Raw genomic sequence first — 26,402 nt, 5'->3', positions numbered from 1 at the left:
AAGACAGATGCTCAACCACTGAGCCACCCAGGCATCCCTTCTCATGATCTTTATTTATAGTGTTTGAGACGCAGGCCCAAGGGTTAACACAGGAAGTGCTCAGGGCTCGCAAAGCACAGTAGGTCATAACTCTTCCTTTTTTTAGACTTATTTATTTTAGAGAAAGGGAGGGAGGGAGAGAGTGCACGTGAGTGAGTGGTGGAGAGGGGCAGAGGGAGAATCCTAAGGACACTACCTGATGAGCCTGGACCCTGACCTGGGGCTTGGTCCAGGACCCGAAGGTCATGACCCAAGCTCAGATCAAGAGTTGGGACTCGGGATACCTGGGTGGTTCAGCAGTTGAGTGCCTTGCCTTTGGCTCAGGGCGTGATCCTGAAGTCCAGGGTCGAGTCCCTAGTCGTCGGGCTTCCTGCAGGGAGCCTGCTTCTCCCTCTGCCTTTCTCTGTCTCTCGTGAATAAGTATAAAATCTTAAAAAAAAAAAAAATTTAGTTTCCTTCCATGGAAACTAAATTTAGATTTAAATTAAAAAACAAAAACAAAAACAAAAAAACGAAAAAAGAAAAACATCCATGGGACACAAGGGCGGGGAGGTTCAGTCAGTTAAGCAGTTAAGCCTCTGCCTTTGGCTCAGGTCATGATCTCAGGGTCCTTCGAGCGAGCCCCACATCTTGCTCCCAGGGAGCAGGGAATCTACTTCTCCCTCTCCCTGTGCCCCTTCCCCTGCTCTCTCTGGCTCTGTCTCTCCCTCTCCTCCAAATAAATAAAATCTTAAAAAAAAAAAAAAAAAGAAAGAAACTCTTCCATGTTTCAAAATAAGTTCTGCACCTGACCTAAAGGTATTGGAGCAATGCCGGAGTCCTGGTTTTGGCAACGCACCACGGTTACATCTGATGTTATTATCAGCTTTCAAGCTGGGTGGAAATTATACAGGATTCTCTGTACTATTTTTCCAATTTCGTGTGACTGGTAAACTTTGAAAAGACAAATATTTAGGAAGCACCTCCTGTGAACATGCCAGGCCTTGTTCTAGGAGCTGGGGATTCAGCAGTGAACAAGACAAGTCCCCATGGAGGAGCTCCCAGTGCCATGGGGCCAAGTGGTTCAAGTGCCAGGACTTGAGCCTGACAGTGTCCATCTGAATCCTGGCTGTGCCGCTTACTAGCTATGGTTATATGTGTAGCACTTAACAGTGTGTAATTGTAAACTCTGTTTTTTGTTGTTGTTTTTTACTATTATGTTTCTTTCTCTCCAGATAACCCGGGTACCCCTTTAGAGAGCCCTCTCTGCCCCAGGCTGGTTGGAGCACCTTTTGGGATCCTGTAGATTACTGTGCCTCCTTCACCGCATCTCTGATCCCTCTGCCGGGTGCCTCCCCTCCTCCAGCCCCCACCAGGCTGCGCTGTCCGTCGTTTGGTGATAGGTATGTTTCCCTCATTGGGCTGGGAACTAATCACTGGACCGGGCCTTTGCCGATGAGGACTCTGACCTCAGAATCTCGCAGGACAGGACAGTGCACACGGCAGGCCCTCAAGAAATATATACTGGACATGTGAATGTTAGCGACAGTGAGAACACTGGAGGAGACATCTCTGCTTCTTACCTCGGAGGTGGGGTTTTAGGGATGGGAATTTTTGGGTGAGACCTAGAGGTCCCTCCCACCGTCTCCCCGGCCCAGAGCAATGGAACCTGAGCGCCGGGTGGAACACGATGTCACAGTGCCCCCTTGTGGTCACCTTCCATTTTAGAACCCTGGTGTGAGTGAGGCTCTCCCTGCCGGAGGAAGGAGGACCGGGCGGGGATCCCAACCCCCGTTACCCCGGGGCCCCTGCCCCCCATGAACAACCAGGCGAGGGCCCCACCCCGCACCTCCGCCCGGGTCTTGGCCTGGGTCCGGGCTTCGACCCCCGTCAGGACCTCGATCCCTGTCCGGACCCCAACGCCTGCCCGGGCCTCCTCCACTCCTGCCCAGACCCCACATCCTGCCCAGATTCCGACCTCGGCCCGGACCCTGAATCCTGTCCTGATTCCGACCTCCTCCCGGGCTCCGACTTCCGTCCAGACCCCAGCTCCGGCCAGGACCCCGAATCCCGTCCAGATGACCAGCCCGGCCCAAACCCCGACTCCCATTCCAACTCTGGCTCGGGCTCCGACTCCCGTCCAGACCTCAGCCTCGGCCCGAATCCCGAATCCGGTCCAGACGCCCACCCCGGCTCGAGGCCCGACTCCCATCCCGACTTTGGCCCGGACCCTGACTCCCGTCCAGACCCCGGCCTCGGCGTGGACCCCGAATCCGGTCCAGATGCCGACCCCACCCCGAGCCCCAGTTCCTGTCCCAACCCAGCCCCGGACCCCGACTCCCATTCAGACCTACGCCCGGACCCCAACTCCCGTCCAGACTCCGAATCCCATCCAGATGCCGACCCCGCCCCGAACCCTGACTCCCGTCCCGACCCTGGCCCGGCCCCCGGCTCCCCTTCCGACCTCCGCCCGGACCCCGACTCCCGGCCCGACCCTGGCCCGATCCCCCGCCCCCCTTCCGACCTCCGCCCGGACCCCGACTCCCGGCCCGACCCTGGCCCGGCCCCCGGCCCCCCTTCCGACCTCCGCCCGGACCCCGACTCCCGTCCCGACCCTGGCCCGGCCCCCCGCCCCCCTTCCGACCTCCGCCCGGACCCCGACTCCCGTCCCGACCCTGGCCCGGCCCCCGGCCCCCCTTCCGACCTCCGCCCGGACCCCGACTCCCGTCCCGACCCTGGCCCGGCTCCCCGCCCCCCTTCCGACCTCCGCCCGGACCCCGACTCCCGTCCCGACCCTGGCCCGGCCCCCCGCCCCCCTTCCGACCTCCGCCCGGACCCCGACTCCCGTCCAGACCCCGACCCCGCTCGCAATCCGGACTCCCGTCCGAACTCCAACCCGGATCCGGACCCCGACTCCCCTGCAGATGCCGACCCAGGTCCGTGCTCTCATTCCGGCCCGGACGCCTACTCAGATCTGGACCCCGACTCCGGCCCGGACCCCAACCCCAATTTCATCCCCGGGGGAGGTCGAGGCCGCGGCCCCTGCCTCGGAATCCTTCGGGAGCTCGGCCCTGCCCCTGGAACCGCCCCCAGAACCTGCCTCGGAGCCCACGACCGCGTCGCCCCACCAGGATCTTTCGCCCACGCCGAGCGTGAAGCCCCTCCCATCGGTCACAAATGGGTTCGGGTCCACCCAAGAGCCCCTTCCTGTCCTCACTCCACCGGCCACTGATTTCCTGGGGCCCACCCTTGGGTCCACCTCGAGGGCAGACTCCTCGGCCACCAAGTTGACCGATTCCACCTCGGAATTCGTTCGGGTGCCCATCCCGGGGACCGACCCCTTCGCGGCCACCGCCTTACCCACGCCCACCAACACCTTCGCCCCCGTCGGCGAGAGCTGCTCGGTGGACAAGATCGCGGTTCGAGTGATCTACTGGTGAGGGCCGTCCGCGTCCGCCCCTGCCCTCCTGGGGGGGGTGCGCGGCGCGGGGGCTTCGAGGAGGGGGAGGCGAGGGAGTCGCCGGTCCCAGGTTGGAAACGGGGCTCCACCTGCCCTTTTCTCTGGGGCCAGAGATCTGTGGCTTCGCATCCCTGCTCTGAGCTGCGCTCATTCACCCTCATTCACTTTTCCATCCTGGAGCGCGCGGCCGCCCTGGGCCATCCTGTGCCGGGCCGAGCGCGGAGCGGAGCCGCCCGCCTTCCCCGCAGCCCCCGCTGGGGGGCGCATCGCAGACGCAGAGCTGCGCCCCGGAGGACGCGGGCGGGGTGATTTCGGGCTGGCCCCTGGGGAGGGCCTCTCCGGGCGGTGAGAAGGAAGCCTCTGGGTGAAGAAAGAGCTGGGGCGGCGGGAGGGGCCGAGGTAGCCAGGGGGAGGGGAGCCCGAGCGCAGAGGTCGAGGGAAGGTGGCTTGTGTTCTCAATGCTGATCCCAGCGCTGACAGTAACAGCAGTGACCTGGGAGGGGGGGGGGGGGAGGCTTGTTTTTCCCTGCAATCCCCGTGCCTCTCTCCTGCTTAAAATGTCCCCTCCTCTCCCCTCTTCTCCCAGCCTCACTATTCCCGCACCCCCCTACCCCCACCCCTGTTTCTGTCTGCCCAGGCCATCTCTCCAGCTCTCTCTCCCCAACTCAGTGTTCCTTTCCCCATGTTGTGTGTGTCTCTTTCTCCTTCTCCCCATGTTTCCTTATCTCCCTCCCCCCTCCCTTTCTCTGCCTTCTCCTTCCTAGCTCTATCCCTGACTCCATGGATTCATGAATTCACTAATTCATTCATTTATTATGCACCTACCTTGTGCCAGGCCCTGTCCTCGGCACCAGGGACATAGCAGTGAGTAAGACAGACAATCTCTGTCCTTGTGCCACTCACATTCTGGTGTGCAGGGGACGGGAATGAACAATAAATATGACACCCAGTAACTATCTGGCATCTTAGAAGGCGATCAGTGCTAATGGCAGAAGGCATGGGGAGGGTCACAATTGTAACTGGGGCGGTCAGGAAGGCCTCCCTGAGAAGGTGATGTATGAGCAAAGATTTGAAGGAGGGGCAAGAAGGAGCCATGTAGATACCCAGGAAAGAGCATTCTGCAGCGGGAGCAGGCAGTGCAAAGGCCCTGAGGCAGGCCTGCCTGGAGTATTGGAGGAGGAGCTCCGAGGTCCCTGTGGCTGGAGCACAGTGGGCCTGGGGAGAGTGGCGGAGATTTGGGGCGGATCCCGTGGGGGCTCATGGACCATGCAGAGGACTGGTGTTTTCCCTGCGTGAGCTGGCACGACGAGAGGGTTCCAAGCAGGGGAGGGACGGGATTGGACTCATGTGCTCCCTCTGGGCTTGAGGAGATCCTGATGCAGTGTCTTCCCTCCATCTCTCTCCACCCTCCCTGCTCTTACCCTCGGCCTCCAGCGGCCTCTGAAGCTATGGCCTTCGGGTAAGTAGTTTTTGACTTTAGAGGGGGTGGGGGTGGTAGTATATGACATGAATCTGGAAGGATTCCCCAAGACCTGGGACCCCATGATCCTGGGATCCCATGACCCCATGATCTCGTTTCCTCTCTGCAGTACATTCTACTGAAAAAAAGTCTGGAGCAGCAATTTCCAAACTGTCTACTCTTTGTGAGTGTGCCCGTGGCCTGGAGGAGGGGGATGGTCAGGGGTCCGAGAACCCAGGGGCTTGGGGGGAGCTCTCACCGCCCCCCAACCCCCAATATTCCCTCCCCAGGAGGAGGAGAGAGCTGCCCAGGCTACAGGGGAGTTTGAAGTGTTTGTGGATGGAAAACTGGTCCATTCAAAGAAGGTGATTCTGAGCAAGGGTTCCAGACAGGGAAGGAGGGCCTTGCTGGCATCCCTGGGGATGGGGGTGAGGGTGAGGGTGAGGGTGGGTGGCTGGGTGGATGGGGGAGACAAACATGTCTGTGCTCTTTTCCCTCCGTGCCCAGAAAGGTGATGGCTTTGTGGATGAGGCCAGGCTGCAGAAGATTATGAATGTTATCGAGGAGGAGGTCAGGAAAAGGTAGCAGGCAAATGGCAAGCTGGAGGAGAGGTGAGGGAGGTGAGGTGGGGGGAGCAGAGGGAGTGGCGGGGAGGGCAGGAGGCAGGGCACTGGCTTGGAGTCAAGGGCACCCTAGTCCCAGTCCTGGCTCAGCCCGTCCTCCCAGTTCAGATCAGGGTAAGTCATCTATACCCTTTTCTGAAGTTGTGTCTTCTGTAAAATGGGTTTGTTGAGATGCTTCCACAAGATGCCTCATAATGTAATAAATTTACATGGGTCAGTGGATGTCAGCTAACTTTTTTTTCAAAAGAGCTCTAGACTTTTTCCTTTCTTTCCTTTTTTTTTTTTTTTTTTTAAGCTTTTAATTGTAAAGCTGTACTATCCAGTAACAGCCCGGAGCTCTGCAATTTACAGTTAATTAAAATGGAATACAGTAAAAACTCAGTTATTAGTCACACTGGCCACATGTGGCTACTGGATTGGACAGTGCAGATATAGGACTCAGAAAGTTCCGTTGCTAATGTTGTTTTTAAGGTATTAAAGCATATGCACAGTAATTTCTTTTGGGTTTTTATTTATTTTTTATTTAAAAAATTTTTTTAGATTTTTATTTATTTACTCATGAGAGAGAAAGAGAGGCAGAGGGAGAAGCAGGCGCCATGCAGGGAGCCCGATGTGGGACTTGATCCTAGGTCTCCAAGATCAGGCCCTGGGCTGAAGGCAGCGCTAAACTGCTAAGCCACCCGGGCTGCCCTGGATTTTTATTTTTAAATGTTTATTTTTAAAAATTTATTTACATAATCCCTACACCCAACGTGGGCTCCAACTCATAACCCTGAGATCAAGGGTCACATGCTCTTCTGACTGAGCCAGCCAGGGGCCCCAGATAGTGGATTTTCCCCCCCAGATACTGGATTTTAGAAACCACTTACTATAGGGGTCCCTGGGTGGCTCAGTCAGTTGAGCATCTGTCTTCCTCGGCCCAGTCATAATCCCAGAGTCCTGTGATTGAGCCCCCCCATCAGGCTCCCTGCTCAGTGGGGAGTCTGAGTCTTCCTCTCTCTGTGTGCTCTCTCTCTCTCAAATAAATAAATAAAATCTTTTTTTTTTTTTTTTTTTTTTTTTTTAAATTTTTATTTATTTATGATAGTCACAGAGAGATAGAGAGAGGCAGAGACACAGGCAGAGGGAGAAGCAGGCTCCATGCACCGGGAGCCCGACGTGGGATTCGATCCCGGGTCTCCAGGATCGCGCCCTGGGCCAAAGGCAGGCGCCAAACCGCTGCGCCACCCAGGGATCCCAATAAATAAAATCTTTTAAAATAAAAAACAAAAAACCCATTTACTATATACACATTTTCAAGCCACTACTCATTTAATACTTTATCTGTTATGTATCCATTTTTTATAAAAAGTTTTCACCTTTTTGGGGTATAAGTGATGTGTAAGAGATAGTATGTTGATGAGTTTTAACATATGAATGTACCTGTGAAACCACCAGGCACCCCAGATACCCCTACATTTTCTGGATTTTTTGATGTTTTTATTTTTTATTTATTTTTTTAAACTCCATCTTTTTTTTTAAAATTTTTATCTATTTATGATAGTCACACAGAGAGAGAAAGAGAGAGGCAGAGAGAGAAGCAGGCTCCATGCACCAGGAGCCCGACATGGGATTCCATTGGGTCTCCAGGATCGCGCCCTGGGCCAAAGGCAGGCGCTAAACCGCTGCGCCACCCAGGGATCCCTTTTTGATGTTTTTAAAAAACATTTTATTTACTTAAGAGAGAGGGAGAGAACAAGCAGGGGGAGGAGCAGAGGGAGAGGGACAAGCAGGCTCCCCACTGCGCAGGGAGCCAGACATGGGGCCTTGACCCCAGGACCTGAGATCATGACCTGAGCTGAGCAAGACACTTAACTGAGCCACTCAGGCTCATTTCTAGACTTCTCATTTTCTAGACTTCTTACATAAATGGAGGTGATAATGTTTTTAAACATATTTGTTGGAAAATTTTAGACATATACACTAGTTCAGAGATGAGTATAATGAGTTGCATGTACTCACCAACCAGGTCTTATTTTTTTTTTTTTTTTACCAACCAGGTGTATTATCAACCTACATTCATTCCACTGTTTTCCTCCCTGCTTTTTTTTGCGTGTGTGTGTGTGTGTGTGTGTGTGTGTGTGTGTGTCATGGTAGTATGAAGATATATTCCAACCTCACGTTATTCCACCTGTAAATACTTCAGTATGTATCTCTAGTAAGTTTTTAAAAAATATTTTATTTATTTATTCATGAGAGACAGAGACACAGGCAGAGAGAGAAGCAGGCTCCATGCAGGGAGCCCGGTGTGCAACTCGATCCTGGGACCCCAGGATCACACCCTAAGCTGAAGGCAGACGCTCAACCGCTGAGCCACCCAGGGATCCCTAATGAATGAGTTTTTAAGACAGAAGTACAGGGGCAGCCCCGGTGGCTAAGCGGTTGAGCACTGCCTTTGCCGGGACATGCTCCTGGAGACGTGGGATCGAGTCCTGCGTCGGGCTCCCTCCATGGAGCCTGCTTCTCCCTCTGCCTGTGTCTCTGCCTCTCTCTCCCTCTCTGTGTCTCTCATGAACAAATAAAAAAATGAAATAAAACAGAAGTACAAAGCCATTCTCACACCCAACAGAAACTTTAATTAAATTAATTTCTTTATTAAAGTTAAATCAATTAATTAGTTAAAATTAATTTAAAAGATTTTAGTTAGTTATTTGATAGAGAGAGAGAACACAATCAGGGACATCAGGCAGAGGGAGAGGGAGAAGCAGACTCCTGCCAAGCAGGGAGCCTGGTGTAGGGCTCGATCCCAGCACCCTGGAATCATGACCTGAGCCAAGGGTAGACGCTTAACCAACTGATATCCCCAGGTGCCATTTATTTATGTATGTATGTATGTATGTATGTATGTATTCATTCATTCATTCATTCATTCATTAGAGACACAAAGAGAGAGAGGCAGAGACACAGGGAGGGAGAAGCAAGTTCCATGCAGGGAGCCCGACGTGGGACTTGATCCTGGGTCCCCAGGATCACACCCTGGGCCCAAGGCAGCGCTAAACTGCTGAGCCACCCGGGCTGCCCTATTTTATTTATTTTTACGTAGGTTTCCTGCCCAACATGGGGCCTGCACTCATAATGCTGAGACCAAGAGTTGCATTCTGCATCAAGTGAGCCAGCCTCTCAAAATTTAAACAAATTAAAAAAATTTTAATGGCATCTAATACTACTCAAGTGTCTCAAAAATATCTTTTTAGGGCAGCCCCAATGGCGCAGCAGTTTAGCACTGCTTGCAGCCGGGGGTGTGATCCTGGAGACCCAGGATCAAGTCCGTCGTCGGGCTCCCTGCATGGAGCCTGCTTCTCCCTCTGCCTGTGTCTCTGCCTCTCTCTCTCTCTCTCAATAAATAAATAAAAAATCTTAAAAAAAAAAAGAAATTTAAAAAAATATCTTTTTAGAGGTGGTTTGAGAATCAGGATCCAGACAATGTCCACATTGTATGTTAGGTGTTTTTTTTTTTTTTTTTTTAAGATTTTATTTATTCATGAGACTCACAGAGAGAGGGAGGCAGAGACACAGGCAGAGGGAGAAGCAGGCTCCATGCAGGGAGCCCGACGTGGGACTCGATCCCAGGACTCCAGGATCAGGCCCTGGGCCGAAGGCAGCTCTAAACTGCTAAGTCACCGGGGCTGCCCCCCCCCCCCCACTTTTTAAAAAATTACAAACAGCGTTTGGACCCCTATTATGTGCCAGGCTCTGACTAGGTCTTTGTTCAAGCAGCCATGCTGGGGTGGGGGCAGGGCAGGCAGAGGAGAGGCCTGTGTCTCACATCTGCCAATAAGCACAATGCTATAGTGGTTGTGCATGCAGCTTCCAGGGGCACAGCGACTTAGGTTCAAACCCTGGATCCACCAGCCATACAAGGCGAAGCAAATGATATTAGATGTTGTGAATTAAAGACCTGTCAAAACCCTTCTTCAGTAAGTGACGACTGTTGTTATTGGAATAAGTCCTGACTGTTTTACTGAAGCAGAGAAACCAGTTCAAATTGGCTTAAGAGAAAAAAAATCGGCTCATGAGAATAAAAATCTAGAGATTTCATGCAGCTTCAGGCATAACTTGATCCAGGCACCAAAACATAGTCATTGGGAATCTGATCCTCCCTTATCCTCCCTTACTCTGTGTTTTGTGTCCGTACCGCCCCCCCCGCCCCCCCTCCCCCCTCGCCAACTTTATTCTCAGACTGGCTCCTCCTCCTGGTGGCATAAATCCTGAAGAAAGTTCCCATTGGAAAACAAAGAAAGAAAGAAAAAAAAATCATAAAAAAACTTCGTTCCTATTGGCCTGGATTAGGTCACATGTTCATCCCTGAACCAATCACTGAGGCCCAAGGGAACAGTGCACCTGATGGACATTGCAAATCCGGAGGGTGGATAATGGCTAAGTCAGTGCTGTGTGGCTTCAGTCCCAGCTCTGCTATTTATTGGCTGTGTGACTTAAGGCTGTCACCTCTCTCTGTCTTGGGGACCTCCTCTGTAAAGCAGAAACTACGGGAGCCTTTACCTCCTTGGATTTCATTCTACCCGACAAACACTTGCTGAGAACCTACTGTGTGTGCTCTAGGTGGTGGGGACGATAGGACCTCGGCCCTAGTGAAGCTGGTAGTCTAGTGGTGGGGACGGACAACCAAGACGCCAGGCAGACAGAAGATAAAAATAAGGAGTGAGACGAGAGGAAAGCAAGAAAGGAGCGGGCCGGTGCTGGGAGTTCTTTGCAATCCGAGATTGGGTGGTCAGGGAAGACCTTTTGGGGAAGAGGGCATTTAAACACTTGAGGGGGGTGCCTGGGTGGCTCAGCGGGTTGAGCGTCTGCCTTCGGCTCAGGTTGTGATACTGGGGTCCTGGGATCCAGCCCCATATGGGCTCCCCCCTCAGCAGGGAGTCTGCTTCTCCCTCTGCTCCCTTCCCCCACTCATGCTGTGTCTCTCACTCAATAACAGAAAAAAAAATCTTTTAAACACTTGAAAGAAGTAAGGGGTGGGACTGTGCATATCTGGTGCAAAGTATTCCAGGCAGAGGGAGCAGCAAGTACAAAGGGCCTGTGGTAGGACTGTCTGGTGTGTTGAGAAATGGCAAGGAGACTCAAGGGGGGAGCGTTAGGACGGTGCCTGACGCATAGGAAACCGCAACATAAAGGCTGTTTTTGATGGTGTCGTTACTTTAAATAACCACTATTTATTGTATCTCAGAAAAATTTCTCTTTCTCCATTTCAGGAGCCTCAGCGGGATGCCGAGAAGGGCTGAAATGTTGCCAAGTCAGGTCCTTCTCTGATGGGGGCTGGGGCTGGGGCGGGTCGGGGAGGGGGACAGGGAAATACATACAGTCTGCCTCCCTGCATCCTGGGCTGCCCGCGTCTAGTGTTGGCACCCCGTCCCCCCAGGTGTGTGGCCGTCGCCTGCTCCTGGGCTCCCAGCATCGCCAGCGGCCTGGACTGGGTGGTGGTGGCGGGGAGCAGGGGCAGCTGTGAAGAGAAGCCTTGCCCTGTTGCTCCCCAGGTTTGCACCCCGTCATCTGGCCTCAACTCCTTGTGCTCTCAGGTCCGTTTCTTCCTTGGCAGCTTCTCCATTTCCCATCCCTGGCTTGGGATACATTTGGAAAATTTCCAGTTTTAGCGGTATTCTTTTAGGGGGTGGGACAGAAATGGGGGTTGTGGCAGGTGTCAAACCCTCGACGTCCCAAACTTCTTTACACCCTGGAGCCCGCATTCTCGATCCCCAATGTTGGGAGGTGTCTCGGCGACCAGGACAGGGAGGGTGGAGGGCCATTTGTGGATTTATGGGACAGGGATGGGCCCCCCACTCTGCACCTGGTGCCGTGGGGTCACTGGGCACGTGCCAAGAGGTCACTGCAAGGTGTGGGAGTCAGACCTTTGCTGCCTAATTGCTGTGACCTCCAATAAGGGACACCACCTCTGGGAGCCTCAGTTTCCTCCTCTGTAAAATGGGCATCACACCACTATTTGATCGTGGAATTCCCAAGGCCTGGCACAGAATAAGTAGGTTTCAGTTGGGGTGCTCCTCTCTGCAAGTGACAGCAAGCCAGACCACCAGTGGCTCACCCAATAGGACAAATCAATTGTTTTCCTTATGAACTGGTAGGAGGGGCTGGAGCTGGCTGGCTGTCCAGCGATGCCATCAGAGACCCAGTCTTTCTGGATTTCTTTTTTTCTTTTTTTCTTTTTAAAAGATTTTATTGATTTATTCATGAGTGACAGAGAAAAGAGAGAGAGGGAGAGAGAGGCAGAGGCAGAGGGAGAAGCAGGTTGCCTGCAGAGCAGAGCCGGATGCGGGACTCGATCCCAGGACTCCGGGATCACGACCTGAGCCAAAGGCAGATGCCCAACCCCTGAGCCACCCAGGCGCCCCCTGTATTTCTTTTCTGCCATGAAAAGAAGTGTTGGCTTTGGGACCCCCCATCTGGGGCTTTGGGGCTCACACAGTTTCATTGTTGCACCTCTACCCATTATGTGTGTATTGTAGATGGAAGAAGGTTGAACAAGGAAGCCCCTCCCCCGCCCCCCAGTCTTCTGCTGTGACGCCAGGACGGTGCCCTGTCCCCTGCCCCTCTGCACCCCCTCAACCTCACCTCCCTGGCCTCCCCTCCAGGTTGCCGGCTCCTGCTCCTTCTCCCGATCTCCTCATTGATAATGCTCACAATTTCCTGCAGCCTGGCCTCATCCCCCAAGCCATCACCTTTCTGGGCACAGAGGGGAAAGAACACGGACATGTTTGTCTCCCTCCAACACCCCCCCCCCCATCCCAGCACCACCCACTCTCCATGTCAGATCACCTTCTTCAAATACCTCAAACTCCCCTGCTGCCTGGGCGGGTCTGTCCTCCTCCGGGGGAGGGAATGGTGGGCGGGTGGAGGGGAGAAGGGGAGACCTCAGGGTTGGGCTCAGCACGGGGTTTGGCTCCAATGAACAGGATGGAACAGGATGGAACAGGATCTGCCCCAGCACAGTGGCCGCCGTGGTGGTGGCTGGAGGGAGGTCGGACACGCCGCCCGGACTTCCAAAGTGAAGCTCTGCACCTCTCCGGAGTCTGGACTCTGTTCCCGGCAGCGATTAGCAGGTGCAGCTCATGGGCAGACCGGAAAACCCTAAAACCGACCAGTTAAAAGCACAGACCCTGGAGCCAAATCCCTGCCTGGATTTGAATCCTGGCTTTGCCACTTCCTGGCTCTGGCATGGCTCTCCATGGCTCTCCCTGTGCCTCAGTGGCTCCATCTGTAAAATGGGGAACATAATAGCACTTAGCTCCTAGGGCTGTTGAAAAGAGTCAACAAGTTAAATATGTGAAAATCTCGGAAGATGCACAGAAGCCATGTGAAGGTTAAATCTCTTAGGGTGTATTTATCTTCTTGAAAGAACAGAAGTCCTGCCCAGCTCCTGTAAGCAGAGAATCCGGGGGCCGTGTGTCTGCGGAGCCCAGGACTGGTGCTTCAGTAAATTCAGAAAATTCTCATGCCGTCCACAACCCCACACGCAGACACGAAGTGACAACCATGAGAGAGACACCTTCATGGCCCTTGTTTGTCAAATCTATTTCCCCACCTTCATTTGTCTGCCTTTCCCTGCACCAGAGAGGAGATACTAGCTTTCTTAAGATTTTATTTATTTATGAGAACACACAGAGAGAGGCAGAGACATAGGCAGAGGGAGAAGCAGGCTCCCTGCAGAGAGCCCGATGCGGGACTCGACCCCAGGAACCCAGGATCAAGCCCTAGGCCGGAGGCAGGTGCAACCGCTGAGCCACCCAGCCAAGATGTTAGCTTTTCTCAGCTGGTAAAAGCCCTGGTCTTGGGCTACGGTACAGAGGATGCCCCCCTCTCCCCCCGCATTGATTTATCCATCCCTTTCTGGTGACATCTGCCCTCCAAGCTTGGTGTCTCCAGTCACAAAATGAAGACAAAGACTTGCCATCCCAGCTGTGGCAGACACCACTAGGTGTCCCTCCGTATATCTCCTCCCTTACTCCCAGATAGCCCCCAAAGGAAGACTACAGTTCCCAGCCTCCTTTGCCACTAGGTGTGGCCACAGGACCAAGTTTGGACAATAGGAAGTGAGAAGTGATATGTGCAGTTTTGGGGTTGTGCTCCTACGAGAAGGGGTGCCATCCAACCTTCTGTATTGAATGTGGAATTTGATGGTGCGCCATCTTGGTATGAGACAGGGAACATTCCATGGGGGTGGAGTTGGGAGGATGGAGCAACAATAGGGAAGGGGCCTGGGATCCTTTGGTGGAGTTGCCAGAAATGGACCGTTACAGGAGGGAAAAGTAAGCTTTCTTGTTTAAGATGCTGTTATTTTGGGTCTCTGTCACACGCTGTCAAACCTGAATCATAACAAATGCCCCAGGATAGGGAGGATGTGATGCATGAGTTAGAGCAATGGGTTAGAGCAACTGTAGGGTTTTTGTTTTTTGTTTTTTTACTATGTCATAAGATAAATGTAAGATTTCATAGTAAGGTAGTAAGTACTTTAATAAAATATTTACTTTTTAAAAAATATTTTGTTTATTCATGAGAGACACACACAGAGGCAGAGAAACAAGCAGAGAGAGAAGCAGGCTCCATGCAGGGAGCCCGATGCGGGACCTGATCCGGAACCCCAGGATCACGCCCTGGGCCAAAGGCAGGTGCTAAACTGCCGAGCCACCCAGGGACCCCCTAAAATATTTACTTTTAATGGTAGGCAGAATTCTAAGGTGACCCCCAATGACCTACACCTTCATATAATCCCCTTTCCCTTGAGTGTGGGATATGGGAGTGTGATGGGCTAGTACTCCCATGACTCTGTCATATTAAATGACAAAAAGGATTTTGCACCAATTTTGAGTTAATCAAACTGGAGATTACCCCAAACAGGCCTGACACCAAATGTGTGGGTTTTATCTAAACCAGGAACCCACTCTCTGGACACCAGCTGGGTGTCCTACCATTCAACTCAGTGCTGACACTATCTCCTGGAATTCGCATCAGATCCCACAAGTTAAGGGCTGAGCCTCACAAGTCTGCCCCATGTCAGATGCCACTCAGGACCCCCAGGTTGTCACCGGCACTTCTCACCAACGAGCTCTAAGTTCAGGGGTTCTCCTAGCCCCTCCTTGAGTTTGCTAGTTCACCAGAATGATTCACAGAACTCAGGAAAGCACTTTACTTACTATTACTGGTTTATTATAGAAGACATGACTCAGGAACAGCCACAGGGGGAGAGACGTAGGGCACGGTGTGCTGGGAGGGGCACGGAGCTTCTGTGTCCTCTCTGGGTGCCCCATGCTCCCCACATCTCATGGTGTTCACCCACTTGGAATCTCTCCAAACTCTGGTTTCAGGGTTTTTATGGAGGTTTCCTTATGTAGATGTGACCGGCTGTGGGTAACTCAACCTCCACCCTGTCTCCCTTCTCCAGAGGTTGGGGGTGGGGCTGGGAGCTTCTCATCAAGGCCTGGTCTTCCTGGCAGCCAGTTCTTATCTGGAAGCTAGCTATGGGGCCACCGAGTCACCTCGTTAGAACAAAAAATGCTCGGGACGCCTGGGTGGCTCAGGGGTTCAGCATCTGCCTTCAGTTCAGGGCGTGATCCCGGGTCTGGGGATCGAGTCCCGCACCGGGCTCCCTGCAGGGCCCTTGCTTCTCCCTCTGCTTGGGTCTCTGCCTCTCTCTCTGTGTCTCTCATGAATAAATAAATGAAATCTTAAAAAGGAACAAAAGATGCTCACATCATCCTCATCATTCAGGGAATCCCAGGTTTTAGGAGCTCTGTGCCGCAACCAGGGACAGAGACCAAGTGTCATTATACCAGAAAGGCTGTTTCTACTTTGAGGTGGAAATGCTTCTCACCTGGGTGTTTGCTCACGTTGGCGTCCTGCCACCCATCCATTTCCAGAGAAATAGAAGTATTCTTCTCTTTTCTTGCAGAAAATGATGGGTATGGGTAGGTCTTGGGGACAGGAGGAAGGAGAAACCCCTTAGCCATTTTTATTAGCTCGCAGAGAACTACCTACTTTCCTTTTCTGCGTCTCTCAGTCCTTGAAGAAAGCAGAGACTTACCCACGATCCTAGTTATATCCACTTTGGAACTGACGGTCCAAAGCTATTTCTATTGGACACCCAATGGCAGGTGATCATTTCTCTAAAGCAGCTGAGTCTGGGACTCTTGCTAGGATGTCCTATACTCAGGTTTTCATAAAAGAAAACTTAATTTGGCCACATGACAATATGCATTGACACATTCTAAGGATGTGCGTTGGTCTGGGAAGTCTAGATTCTTGTGTTCCCCTCAGCTGAAATTCTGAAAGTGTATATATTTAACCTCTTTAAGATTTCATCACTCAGAGAGATGTAGAAGGAATGGAGTGGGAGAAATTTAAGAGACAAACAGAGCATTGGGTATTAAGCCTGGGGCCTCACAGATAAATGTCAAAATCAGAGCATGAACCCAAGTAGTCCGACCCCGGAAGTGATGCGGTTTATATGCACCCTCCCTGATGCCACCCCCCTCCCCCCAGTCCCGCTCCCCTGCTGAGAGGCTAGCCCCACTTTCAGGTCCATGACCTTTGGTGGGAAGAACACATGATCTGGAGTCAGATGGACCTGGAGGCTTCTAGGCCTGTGTTCTTTTCTGGACAAATAAGGGACAAAATGTCTGAGCAGTTGGGAACCATGGAAGTCTGAGTTCACACGATGCTTCCTGTTTGGGCAACAGCCTCTTTTTCTCTAAACTCGAGTTCAGCTTCTCTGTGGGGTAGACACCTGCAGTGTCTGTCTCAGGCCAGATCCCGGGAGAACTCTGAGACTAGGTCACTTGATAAGTAGAAACTCCAGGCTGACCTCCCACACCCAGGGAGACAGTTTTGACCTTGAGATGCCCACCACACCGGAGAAAGTGAAACCTGGTGCTTCACGGAGATTATTTGTAGTTTTATGTGTCACGACGCACTTTCATCTATTGCATGCCGCCCTCCGAGTCCAGCAACTCCCTTCTGCTACCGTAGAGCGCGGGGAAAGGCATCTGATCAAGCAAGTCAGGAAAAACGCTGCAATCGGACTCTGTGAGGACACGTCTGTCTTCTAAGTACCTACAACTACTGCTTTTACCACGGGGAAAAGGAGGGGAAGTGGCGACAGGACCCTCACCCTTTCCACCACAAGTACGGGCTCGGTCAAAAGGAACGTTACCAAACCTTAGCAAGATAATTCCGGTGGATTTTAAAGTGTTCCAGAATATAGGAAAGGAAGGCTTCCAGATTATTTATATGATGTGATAACATTAATATCTAAAAGTAACAAATACTGGGATGCCTGGGTGGCTCAGTGGTTGAGTGTCTGCCTTTGGCTTAGGTCGTGATCCCGGGGCCCTGGGATCGAGTCCCACATCGGGCTCCTCGCAGGGAGCCTGCTTCTCCCTCTGCCTATGTCTCTGCTCTCTCTGTGTCCCTCATGAATAAACGAATAAAATATATTTTTTTATTTTTATTTTTTATTTTATTTTTTTTTTAAAATTTATTTATGATAGTCACAGAGAGAGAGAGAGAGAGAGGCAGAGACATAGGCAGAGGGAGAAGCAGGCTCCATGCACCGGGAGCCTGATGTGGGATTCGATCCTGGGTCTCCAGGATCGCGCCCTGGGCCAAAGGCAGGCGCCAAACCGCTGCGCCACCCAGGGATCCCTAAAATATATATTTTTAAAGATTTATTTATTTATTCATGAGAGAGAGAGAGAGAGAGAGAGAGAGAGAGAGGGGCCAAGACACAGAGGGAAAAGCAGGCTCCATGCAGGGAGCCCAACGTGGGACTCGATCCCACGACCCCAGGATCACACCCTGGGCTGGAGGCGTCCCTCCCTCTCTCAAAAACAACGACAACAAAACAACAACTTTGCCTGAAACAAGATAAGTTGACTTTGACGCTGATCAGTAAGGTAAACAGAAACAGCCAAAAGCTCTGAAAAAAGAAGTATAACGAAGAGTTTTAGCACTTCCAGATTTGAAAGTACGTAGTCAAAAAATCGAAAACAGGGATCCCTGGGTGGCGCAGCGGTTTGGCGCTTGCCTTTGGCCAGGGCGCGATCCTGGAGACCCGGGATCGAATCCCACATCGGGCTCCCGGTGCATGGAGCCTGCTTCTCCCTCTGCTTGTGTCTCTGCCTTGTCTCTGCCACTCTCTCTCTGTATGACTATCATAAATAAATAATAAAAAAAAAAATTAAAAAAAAAATCGAAAACACTGTTTAGTATAAGATGAAGCAGCATCTTTAACAAAGTTAGTGGGGAAAATATGGACTAGTTAGTAACTGGTATTAGGACAGCCAGTAGCCATCTAAAAAAGGAATTTTGAATTCTTACCTCCTACTGTACATCAGCATAGATTCCAAGTGGTTCAAAGACTCAAATATACACAAACTATACACACCCCCTCCCCCAAGAAAACCTTGAGATTCAAAACCTTACCAGTTTAAAAGAGAACAGCAAACAAAAACAAAGGGAAAACTCTCCATGCCAAAAGGCTTTCAGGAAAACCAAACGCAAAAGACCAGCTGGGAAAAAATACCCATCTTGCATTATAAGCAATTGTCATTATCTCATATCGCTATGACATAAACAGCCACTGGAATCAACAGAGAAAGAACAAAATTCTTCAGGCGAGAAATGCATAAAAGATATAAAGACAGTTCATGGAAAAGGGAATATACAGAATTCTCAGAAGAGATTCTTCACTTATAAGAGAAAAGCAAATTAAAACTGATATTGGGACGCCAGGGTAGCTCAGCAGTTGAGCATCTGCCTTCCGCCCAGGGTGTGATTCTGGAGACCCGGAATCGAGTCCCGCATCGGGCTCCCTGCATGGAGCCTGCTTCTCCCTCTGCCTGTGTCTCTGCCTTTCTCTGTCTCTCATGAATAAATAAAATCTTAAAAAAAAAAAAAACTGTTATTATTGGGGCACCTGGGTAGCTCAGTTGGTTAAGTGTCTGCCTTCAGCTCAGCTCATGATCTCAGGGTTCTGGGATCAAGTCCCACATCCAGCTCCCTGCTCAGTGGACAGTCTCCTCATCCTTCTCCCTCTGCCCTGCCTTCCCACTGTGCTCTCAAATAAATAAAATCTTCAAAAGAAAGGAAAAGAAATCTAAAGAAAAAGAAAAAGATGGGGAACCACCCAGATGCCCATCAGTACATTTCTAGAGAATTACAACATAACCAGCCACAGGATGAAACAAAATGCAGCTCTAAAAAAGAACGAGGAAAACGGAGCCATTTGGAAGGATCTTCAAAATACATTCTTACTGAAAAGATCAACGCATAACTTAGTAAATACACCAACTTTTGTGAAGAAATGAAAAAAACACAACCCACCCAAATTCGCATTCACTCGTGTGTACACAAGAAAACATTTAAGACAGAAGAGGCAGGGATCCCTGGGTGGCACAGCGGTTTAGCGCCTGCCTTTGGCCCAGGGCGCGATCCTGGAGACCCGGGATCGAATCCCACGTCAGGCTCTCGGTGCATGGAGCCTGCTTCTTCCCTCTGCCTGTGTCTCTGCCTCTCTCTCACTGTGTGCCTATCACAAAAAAAAAAAAAAAAAAAAAAAGACAGAAGAGGCAACTACTGATGTGGGTTGTGGTACCCACTGGATTGAGGGGACAGGGATGGAAGGCTTTTCGGAGTATAGTTTTACATTTTGGGGCTTTGTGAATACATTTACCAGAAGAAGCTTGAGTAAAAATAAAAAAAGAAAGAAAATTCACAAACTTCAGATGTTCTCGAACACATATTTATCAGGGAATATGTACAACAGTGACACTGCCTGCCATTTGAAATGCCTCAGAAAACACAAAATCCATTTAGATTACAACCTTCCGTGGAACCTGAACCAGGAGAGCACGCGTTCTGCCAATTTCAAGTTCTGTCCGTAGCCTTCTGGGGTCTCCCAGGGCATCTCCGCTGGGACTCCTCACTCCTCCCATCATTATTTGATAATCCCTTCCATCATCCCGGGCTCTGCTATCGTCAACACTTCTTCATCCAGTCTCGGTTTCCTAAAACCCATCCTTCGCCTTTCGGGGAAGCAATTCTGGAAAGGCCTCTCCACGCCGCAGGGCAAAGAATCTGTCATCAATCGCAAACTCAACGTGGGGAGGAGGCACGAGGCTTTGAATCCCCCCCCCCTTCTCTCTTTCCTGGCGCTTTTTCGTGATAAACTCGTCCCCTGCCACTCCGCCAGGCCAGGCTTTATCTCATATACGATGACTTTTTAAAATGCGGCGACAGGATTTGGCGTTAGGTCCTGAACGCAGGGGCTCCCCCGGAAGCAGTTCCATCGCCTGGCTATTCCCTGCTGATGAACTTATCGCAACCAAGTTCTTCTATCAGGGGATTGATAACCTCGGATGCAGTGAGGGCTATTGTAAACGTCAAAATGTCAAAATCCATCCTCTGGGGATTCCGCTGGTACTCGGCGTCGAACGCGGCTTCCCGGGCTCTGCAGGCTTCCACAAACCTCCGGCGGCGCTCCTCCAGCTCCTGGATCCTGCCCGGGGCGATCGGGTAGTGCTCCAGGTAGTGGCGGAGGAACTGCTGGTAGTTGATCCCTAGGACGCTGAGAGGGTGGCGGAGGCGGAGGTACGGCAACGCAGCCAGCCCGGGGCCGTTGGCGGGCCGGGGCCGGGGCCTGGCCTGCGCGCCCTCTTCCTCCGCCGGCCCCGCCAACTCGCGGGCCTCCCTGGCCACCGCCGCCGCCGCCGCCCCTTCCCCGGGCTCCGCAGGCCGCGCCGGCGCGGGCTCCCGCCTCCCGCCGCCTACCTCCGCCTGCCCGACGTCGCGGGGGCCATTCGCCGCGTCCGTGTCGGCGGGCAGCTCGGACATCTCGGACCGCGCGCTCCGCTCGGCCGCCGCGGGAGCCACCGCAAGAGCGCGACCGGCCGGGATGGCGGGCGTGCAGCCGGGTGCGCGTGCGCGAGAGGGGGTCCTACGACGCACCCGGGGAGCACTGCGCACGCGTCATTGCCGGGCGCCCGCGCTCCCGCCAGGCGCCACCTGGCGTCCGGAAGCGCCGTCGCGGCTGAAACTGCCCGCGGCCGGGGGGGAACCGAACGTCGAGGGGCGCAGCCATATTTTCCACTTGGACCAGCTTAACGTTTCCGAGGAGAGCCTTACAAGACGGCTTCTTGTCGGCTTTCCCGAGAGCCCATCCAGGATGCTTCGCTCTGAGCTTCGTCTCCGGTGACCGTAATGCCCCACATGCAGAGCGCCCGGCGGGCCCCTGGGCCTGCCCCGTGCTTCAGCCGACCTTGGGCTGAGCAGACGCAGGGACACCCCTTATTCCCGGCTCCGGCCACCTTCCAGCCGGTTTTACAGCCTCAACCCCCCGAACCGCCTCCTCAGCCACCCTCTGCCTCCGGGGGTCCTGCGGGGTGCAGCCAACCCCGCTTTGTGAGCATAGCCCCTCGTTGCACATCAACTACGAGCTGTTGGGGTCGTCAGAATTATTCCGCCGAGGTGGAGTCCTCCATCAACTGCCTGGCCAACATGCACCTGCGGGCCTCCAACACCTACCTCTCCCTGGCCTTCTACTTCGACTGCAGCGAGGTGGCCCTGGAGGCCTTGGGCCACTTCTTCCGCGAGTTAGCCCGGGAGAAGCACGAGGGCGCCCAGCGGCTCTTGAAGTTGCAAACCCAGCGCGTCGGCAACGCCCTGTTCCAGGACGTGCAGAAGCCGTCCCACGACAAGTGGGGCAAAGCCCTGGACGCCATGGAAACTGCTGTGGTCCTGGAGAAGAACCTGAACGAGGCCCTTCTGGATCTGCATGCCCTGGCTTCTGCCCAGGCTGACGCCCATCTCTGTGACTTCCTGGAGGGCCACTTCCTAGGCCAGGAGGTGAAGCTCCTCAAGGAGATGGGCGATCACCTGACTAACCTCCGCAGGCTGGCCTGCCCCCCGGTTGGGCTGGGCGAGTATCTCTTCGAAAGGCTCACCCTCAAGCATGCCTGGCAGCCTCTGGAGCCCAGCGGCCTTTGAGGACCCCCCTCTGTGCCAGGGCCTCTGTTTGTTTTGTCCAGCTGCCGCCAGGCAGCTTTTTAACCACCCCGGACCGAATGGAAACAATAAAGCTTTTTCCAGGGGGAAAGAAAAAAACGCCGTCTGTATTATATACCAAAATATTCTAGATTCATGGGGAATCTAGAATTTTTGTTGGGAGGGGGAAAGGGTGTTCTTTATTATTTTCCATTTATTCATTTGTCTAGCTTCCCCACAATAAGCCTCTTAACTACCGAAGCTCTATAATTACACTCCCTTCTTGTAATCTTGAAAATTGCTTTGGCTACCTTTTTTTTAAAAATTTTTATTTATTTATGATAGTCACAGAGAGAGAGAGAGAGAGAGAGGCAGAGACACAGGCAGAGGGAGAAGCAGGCTCCATGCACCCCGGAGCCCGACGTGGGATTCCATCCCGGGTCTCCAGGATCGCGATTGGCTACCTTTTTAAAAAATATTTTATCTATTTATTCATGAGAGACACACAGAGAGAGGGAGAGACACAGGCAGAGGGAGAAGCAGGCTCCATGCAGGGAGTCGGATGTGGAACTCAATCCAGGGACTCCATGATTACGCCCGGAGCCGAGGGCAGATGCTCAACTACTGAGCCACCCAGGCGTCCCATACTTTTTTTTTTTTTTTTAGATTTTATTTATTTATTTGAGAGAGAGAGATCACAAGCAAGGGGGAGGGGCAGAGGGACAAGCCGACTCCCTGCTGAGCAGGGAGCCCTGGGACTGGATCCGAGGTCCTGGGGATCATGACCTCAGCAGAAGGCGAATGCCTTCTTCTGCTAGAGAACCTAGGAGGCCTCTTTGGCTACTCTTGGATTTTTTTTTCTAAATCTTACTTGTGCAATATAACATATGCAGAAAGATATATGAAATATAAATGTACAGGGATCCCTGATGGCTCAGCGGTTTGGTGCCTGCCTTCCGCCCAGGGCATGATCCTGGAGTCCTGGGATGGAGTCCCACATCAGGCTCCCTGCATGGAGCCTGCTTCTCCCTCTGCCTATGTCTCTGCCTCTCTCTCTCTGTGTATGTGTCTCTCATGAGTAAATAAAATCTTAAAAAAAAAATACACCTGACTGAATTATCAGAAAGCGAACATCCAGTGTAACTACCATTGGAAATCAATTTCTGGTATTCCTGAGCCCTTCCCCCTTCTTCACTGTCCTCTCTTTCCTACCCAGAGGTAACTACCATCCTGGTATTTGTGGTAATTTTTTACTTGCTTTGTTTTTTGTTTTACTACCTAGGGATAGGGATGCATTTCTGTATTTTAGTTTTCCTTATTTTTTTGAACTTTATGTATGCTTATGTCTGGTTTCTTTCGCACAACATTATTTCTTTGAGATTCATGTTTTTCATTGTGGGTTTTTTTCATTGTGGTTATAAATAGTTCATTTTCTTAAAAAAATTTTTTTTAATGTTAAGTAGACTCAGTCCAATGTGGGGTTTGAACTCACGACATGGAGATCAAGAGTCGCATGCTCCACCGTTGCAGCCAGCCAGGCACCCCAATCGTTCATTTGCTTGAGAGTTACATAGTCATTACTATTTTTTTAAGATTTATTTATTTATATTAGAGCGTGTGCAAGCGAACTGAGGTGGGGAGGGGCAGTAAGAGAGGGAGGGAGAGAATCCTGAAGCAGACTCTGCTCAGCACGGAGCCAGATGCAGGGCTCCATCTGTGGACTCAGAGATCATGACCCCAGCCGAAAACCAGGAGCCGGCCGCTCAACCGACTGCACCCAGGCAACCCCACAGTCATTACTATTGTTATGTGGCTCAGAATATTACGACATGCAACTTAAATACTGGTTCTCAGTTACTTTCTCTATTCTAAGTTCGTGAGAAAACTTCAGATAGGGAAATCCCACCTTTGATTTTGCTGGTGGTGACCCCCCCACCCCCCATCATGGTGCTGTGATTCATGAGCATCAGCAAGTAACCTTAGTGACATTGCTCTCTGCCCTGTCAGGAGTAGCTATTCTTTTTTTTCTTTTTTTTTTCTTAAGATTTTATTTATTCATGAGAGACACACAGAGAGAGGCAGAGACATAGGCAGAGGGAGAAGTAGGCTTCCTGTGGGGAGCTCAATGCAGGACTGATACCAGGACCCTGGGATCAAGCCCTGAGCCAGAGGCAGATGCTCAACCACTGAGCCACCCAGGAGTCCCAGAAGTAGCTATTTTGAGGCAGTTAAGTCTTCTTCACAGATCATGAGGCTGCATTTTTATTTTCCGGTCCAAGCCTACTTGCTGCTTCAAACACAACTTCTCACCAGCATCTCTGCAGTTATGTGTGTGGCTTTTAATTTTATGTATGTATGTATGTATGTAGGTATGTATGTATGTAGGTATGTATGTATGTATTTGAGAGAGAGTAAGCAGGAGCAGGAGTGGCAGACGGAGGAAGAGAGAGAACCTCAAGCAGTCTCTAGGCCCAGCACGGAGCTGATCTAGGACTCAATCTCACAACCTTGAGATCACAACCTGAGCCAAAACCAAGAGGCAGACGCTTAACCATCTGCATTACCCAGGCGTCCCCAATGAACATGTTTAAAGAGGAGATGAAGTTTATAAGGAAAGGAACAAGATCCGCTTCTCTCAATGGTTGCAAAACCTCTAGTAAAGAGCGCTGAGTGGGAAATTTGTCCTTAACGTTTTTAACCTAAATAAATAAAACAGCTGGTGATTTTGCCAGCAAAACAGGTTTATTCAGGAAAGGCAGAGAATTGCAATTCAGGACATGCAAACTACAGCAAAACCATAGGAGGTCTAACAAAGGAGAGGGAGATTGTTTTATGGAGAAGGACAAGGAGGTTGGAAATGGTGTTTTGGATGGAAGCTCATTTTAAAAATTTATTTATTCATGAGAGACACACACAGAGAGGCAGAGACACAGGCAGAGGGAGAAGCAGGCTCCCTGCAGGGAGCCTGATGCGGGACTCATCCCCAGCCCCTGGAGTCACGCCCTGAGCTGAAGGCACACGCCCAACCACTGAGCCACCCGGGCTGCCCTAAAGTGTGTTTCTTATGAGTAGTATATAGTTGAGTCTTTCTTTCTTTTTTTTTTTTTAACCCTATATAACTTCTGCCTTTCAGTTAGAGTTTAGATAATTTGCATGTGATTATGAAACGGTTAAGTTTAAGTCTATCATATGGCTATTTGTTTTTTTTTTATTTTATTCATTTATTCATGAGAGACACAGAGACACAGGCAGAGGGAGAAGCAGGCTCCACGCAAGGAGCCCAATGTGGGACTCGATCCCCAGACTCCAGGATCATGCCCTGGGCCAAAGGCAGGCACCAAACCGCTGAGCCACCCAGGGATCGCCTCATATGGCTATTTGTTATTTACTTGTCCCATTTGTTCTTTGTTCACTACTTCTTTTTCTTCTGTCTTTTAGATTACTCAAGTGTGTTTATGATTTAATTTTATCTTTGTTGGCTTACGAGATAAATAAAAATCTTCATTTTGGAGATGCCTGACTGGCTCAGTTGGTAAAGCATGTGACTCTTGATCTTGGGGCTATAAGTTTCAGCCCCACGTTGGGTGTAGAGACTACTTAAAAATAAAATATGAAAAAAATCATTTTAGTTTAGTGGTTGATTTGGGGATTTTACTATATGTATTTAATTTATTACAGTTTACCTTTAGGTGGTATACATTCCATAAACAGTATAAAAATTAAAATTTTTGGGATTCCTGGATGGCTCAGTAGACTAGCGCCTGCCTTTGGCCCAGGGCCTGATCTCGGGGACCCGGAATCGAGTCCCATGCCGGGCTCCCTGCATGGAGCCTGCTTCTCCCTCTGCCTGTGTCTCTGCCTTTCTCTGTGTGTGTGTGTGTCTCTCATGAATAAGTAAATAAAATCTTAAAAAAGTAATAAATAATAAAAAATAAAAATAAAAATTTTACTGTAGTGTATTTCTATGTCTTCCCTGATTTTTATGCTATTATCATGTATTTTATTTTTATATATTATAAACTCTGCAATACATTGTTATTTTTATTTATTATTTTAATTCAACAGTCAATTACATAATTACACATGTAGCAACAGTTTCCAGCATTCTTTCTTCCTTTGTGTAAACCCAGATGTTCATCTGGTATCATTTTTCTTCTCCCTCAAGGATATAAGGATGTTAACATTTCTTATAGCATGGGTCTGCTATGGAGGACCTTTTTTCTTTCTTCTTCTTTCTTTCTTTCTTTCTTTCTTTCTTTCTTTCTTTCTTTCTTTCTTTCTTTCTTTCTTTCTCTCTTCTTTCTTTTTTCTTTCTTTCTCTTTCTTTCTTTTCTTTCTTTCTTTCTTTCTTTCTTTCTTTCTTTCTTTCTTTCTTTCTTTCTTTCTTTCTTTCTCTTTCTTTCTTTCCAGATTTTATTTATTTACTTGACAGAGAGAGAGAGAGCGCGCGAGCCAAAAGCACAAGGGGGTGGGTGGGAATAGCAGAGGGAGAGGGAGAAGCAGATTCCCAACGACAGAGGTCTCAATTTCAGGACGTCAGGATCATGACCTGAGCCAAAGGCAGATGCTTAACCTACTGAGCCACCAAGGTGCCTCATAAGGACCTTTTTCTTTTCTGAAAAACATCAAGAGTTCACATTTGTTTTTGAAAGATATTTTTCACGGATTAGAAAAAACACACTTTAGGGGCTCCCGGCTGGCTCAGTCGGTTGAGCATGCGACTTTTGATCTTGGGATTGAGAGTTCAAGCCAAATTCATTGGGCATGGAACCAATTTAAAAAAGAAAAAGAAAAAAGA

At 50.7% G+C, this 26,402-nt stretch overlaps 3 protein-coding genes across 3 annotated transcripts; 2 read left to right on the top strand and 1 right to left on the bottom strand.

Moving 5' to 3' along the window:
• Positions 1 to 1,835: 1,835 nt before the first annotated feature.
• Positions 1,836 to 5,622, top strand: SELENOV (selenoprotein V). Its single transcript, XM_041734608.1, has 5 exons — positions 1,836 to 3,454; positions 4,913 to 4,937; positions 5,068 to 5,121; positions 5,228 to 5,302; positions 5,445 to 5,622. Exons 1-5 carry the CDS (start codon positions 1,836 to 1,838, stop codon positions 5,520 to 5,522), a joined length of 1,851 nt encoding a protein of 616 aa, XP_041590542.1. The 3' UTR covers positions 5,523 to 5,622.
• A 13,728-nt stretch (positions 5,623 to 19,350) lies between these two features.
• LOC121476148 (EP300-interacting inhibitor of differentiation 2-like) lies at positions 19,351 to 20,548 on the bottom strand. Its single transcript, XM_041729887.1, has one exon. The coding sequence runs from the start codon at positions 20,453 to 20,455 to the stop codon at positions 19,919 to 19,921; it is 537 nt and encodes a 178-aa protein (XP_041585821.1). The 5' UTR covers positions 20,456 to 20,548; the 3' UTR covers positions 19,351 to 19,918.
• Positions 20,549 to 20,578: 30 nt separating this feature from the next.
• Positions 20,579 to 21,782, top strand: LOC121476137 (ferritin light chain-like). The gene has a single exon (XM_041729879.1). It carries the CDS (start codon positions 20,822 to 20,824, stop codon positions 21,605 to 21,607), a length of 786 nt encoding a protein of 261 aa, XP_041585813.1. The 5' UTR covers positions 20,579 to 20,821; the 3' UTR covers positions 21,608 to 21,782.
• The last annotated feature ends 4,620 nt before the right edge of the window (positions 21,783 to 26,402 follow it).

The sequence above is a fragment of the Vulpes lagopus genome, chromosome 2 (assembly GCF_018345385.1).
Source record: "Vulpes lagopus strain Blue_001 chromosome 2, ASM1834538v1, whole genome shotgun sequence".
NCBI classification, from domain to species: Eukaryota; Metazoa; Chordata; class Mammalia; order Carnivora; family Canidae; genus Vulpes; species Vulpes lagopus.
The sequence above is the reverse complement of the archived record's forward strand: the minus strand, read 5'-3'. Positions and strand labels throughout refer to the sequence as shown.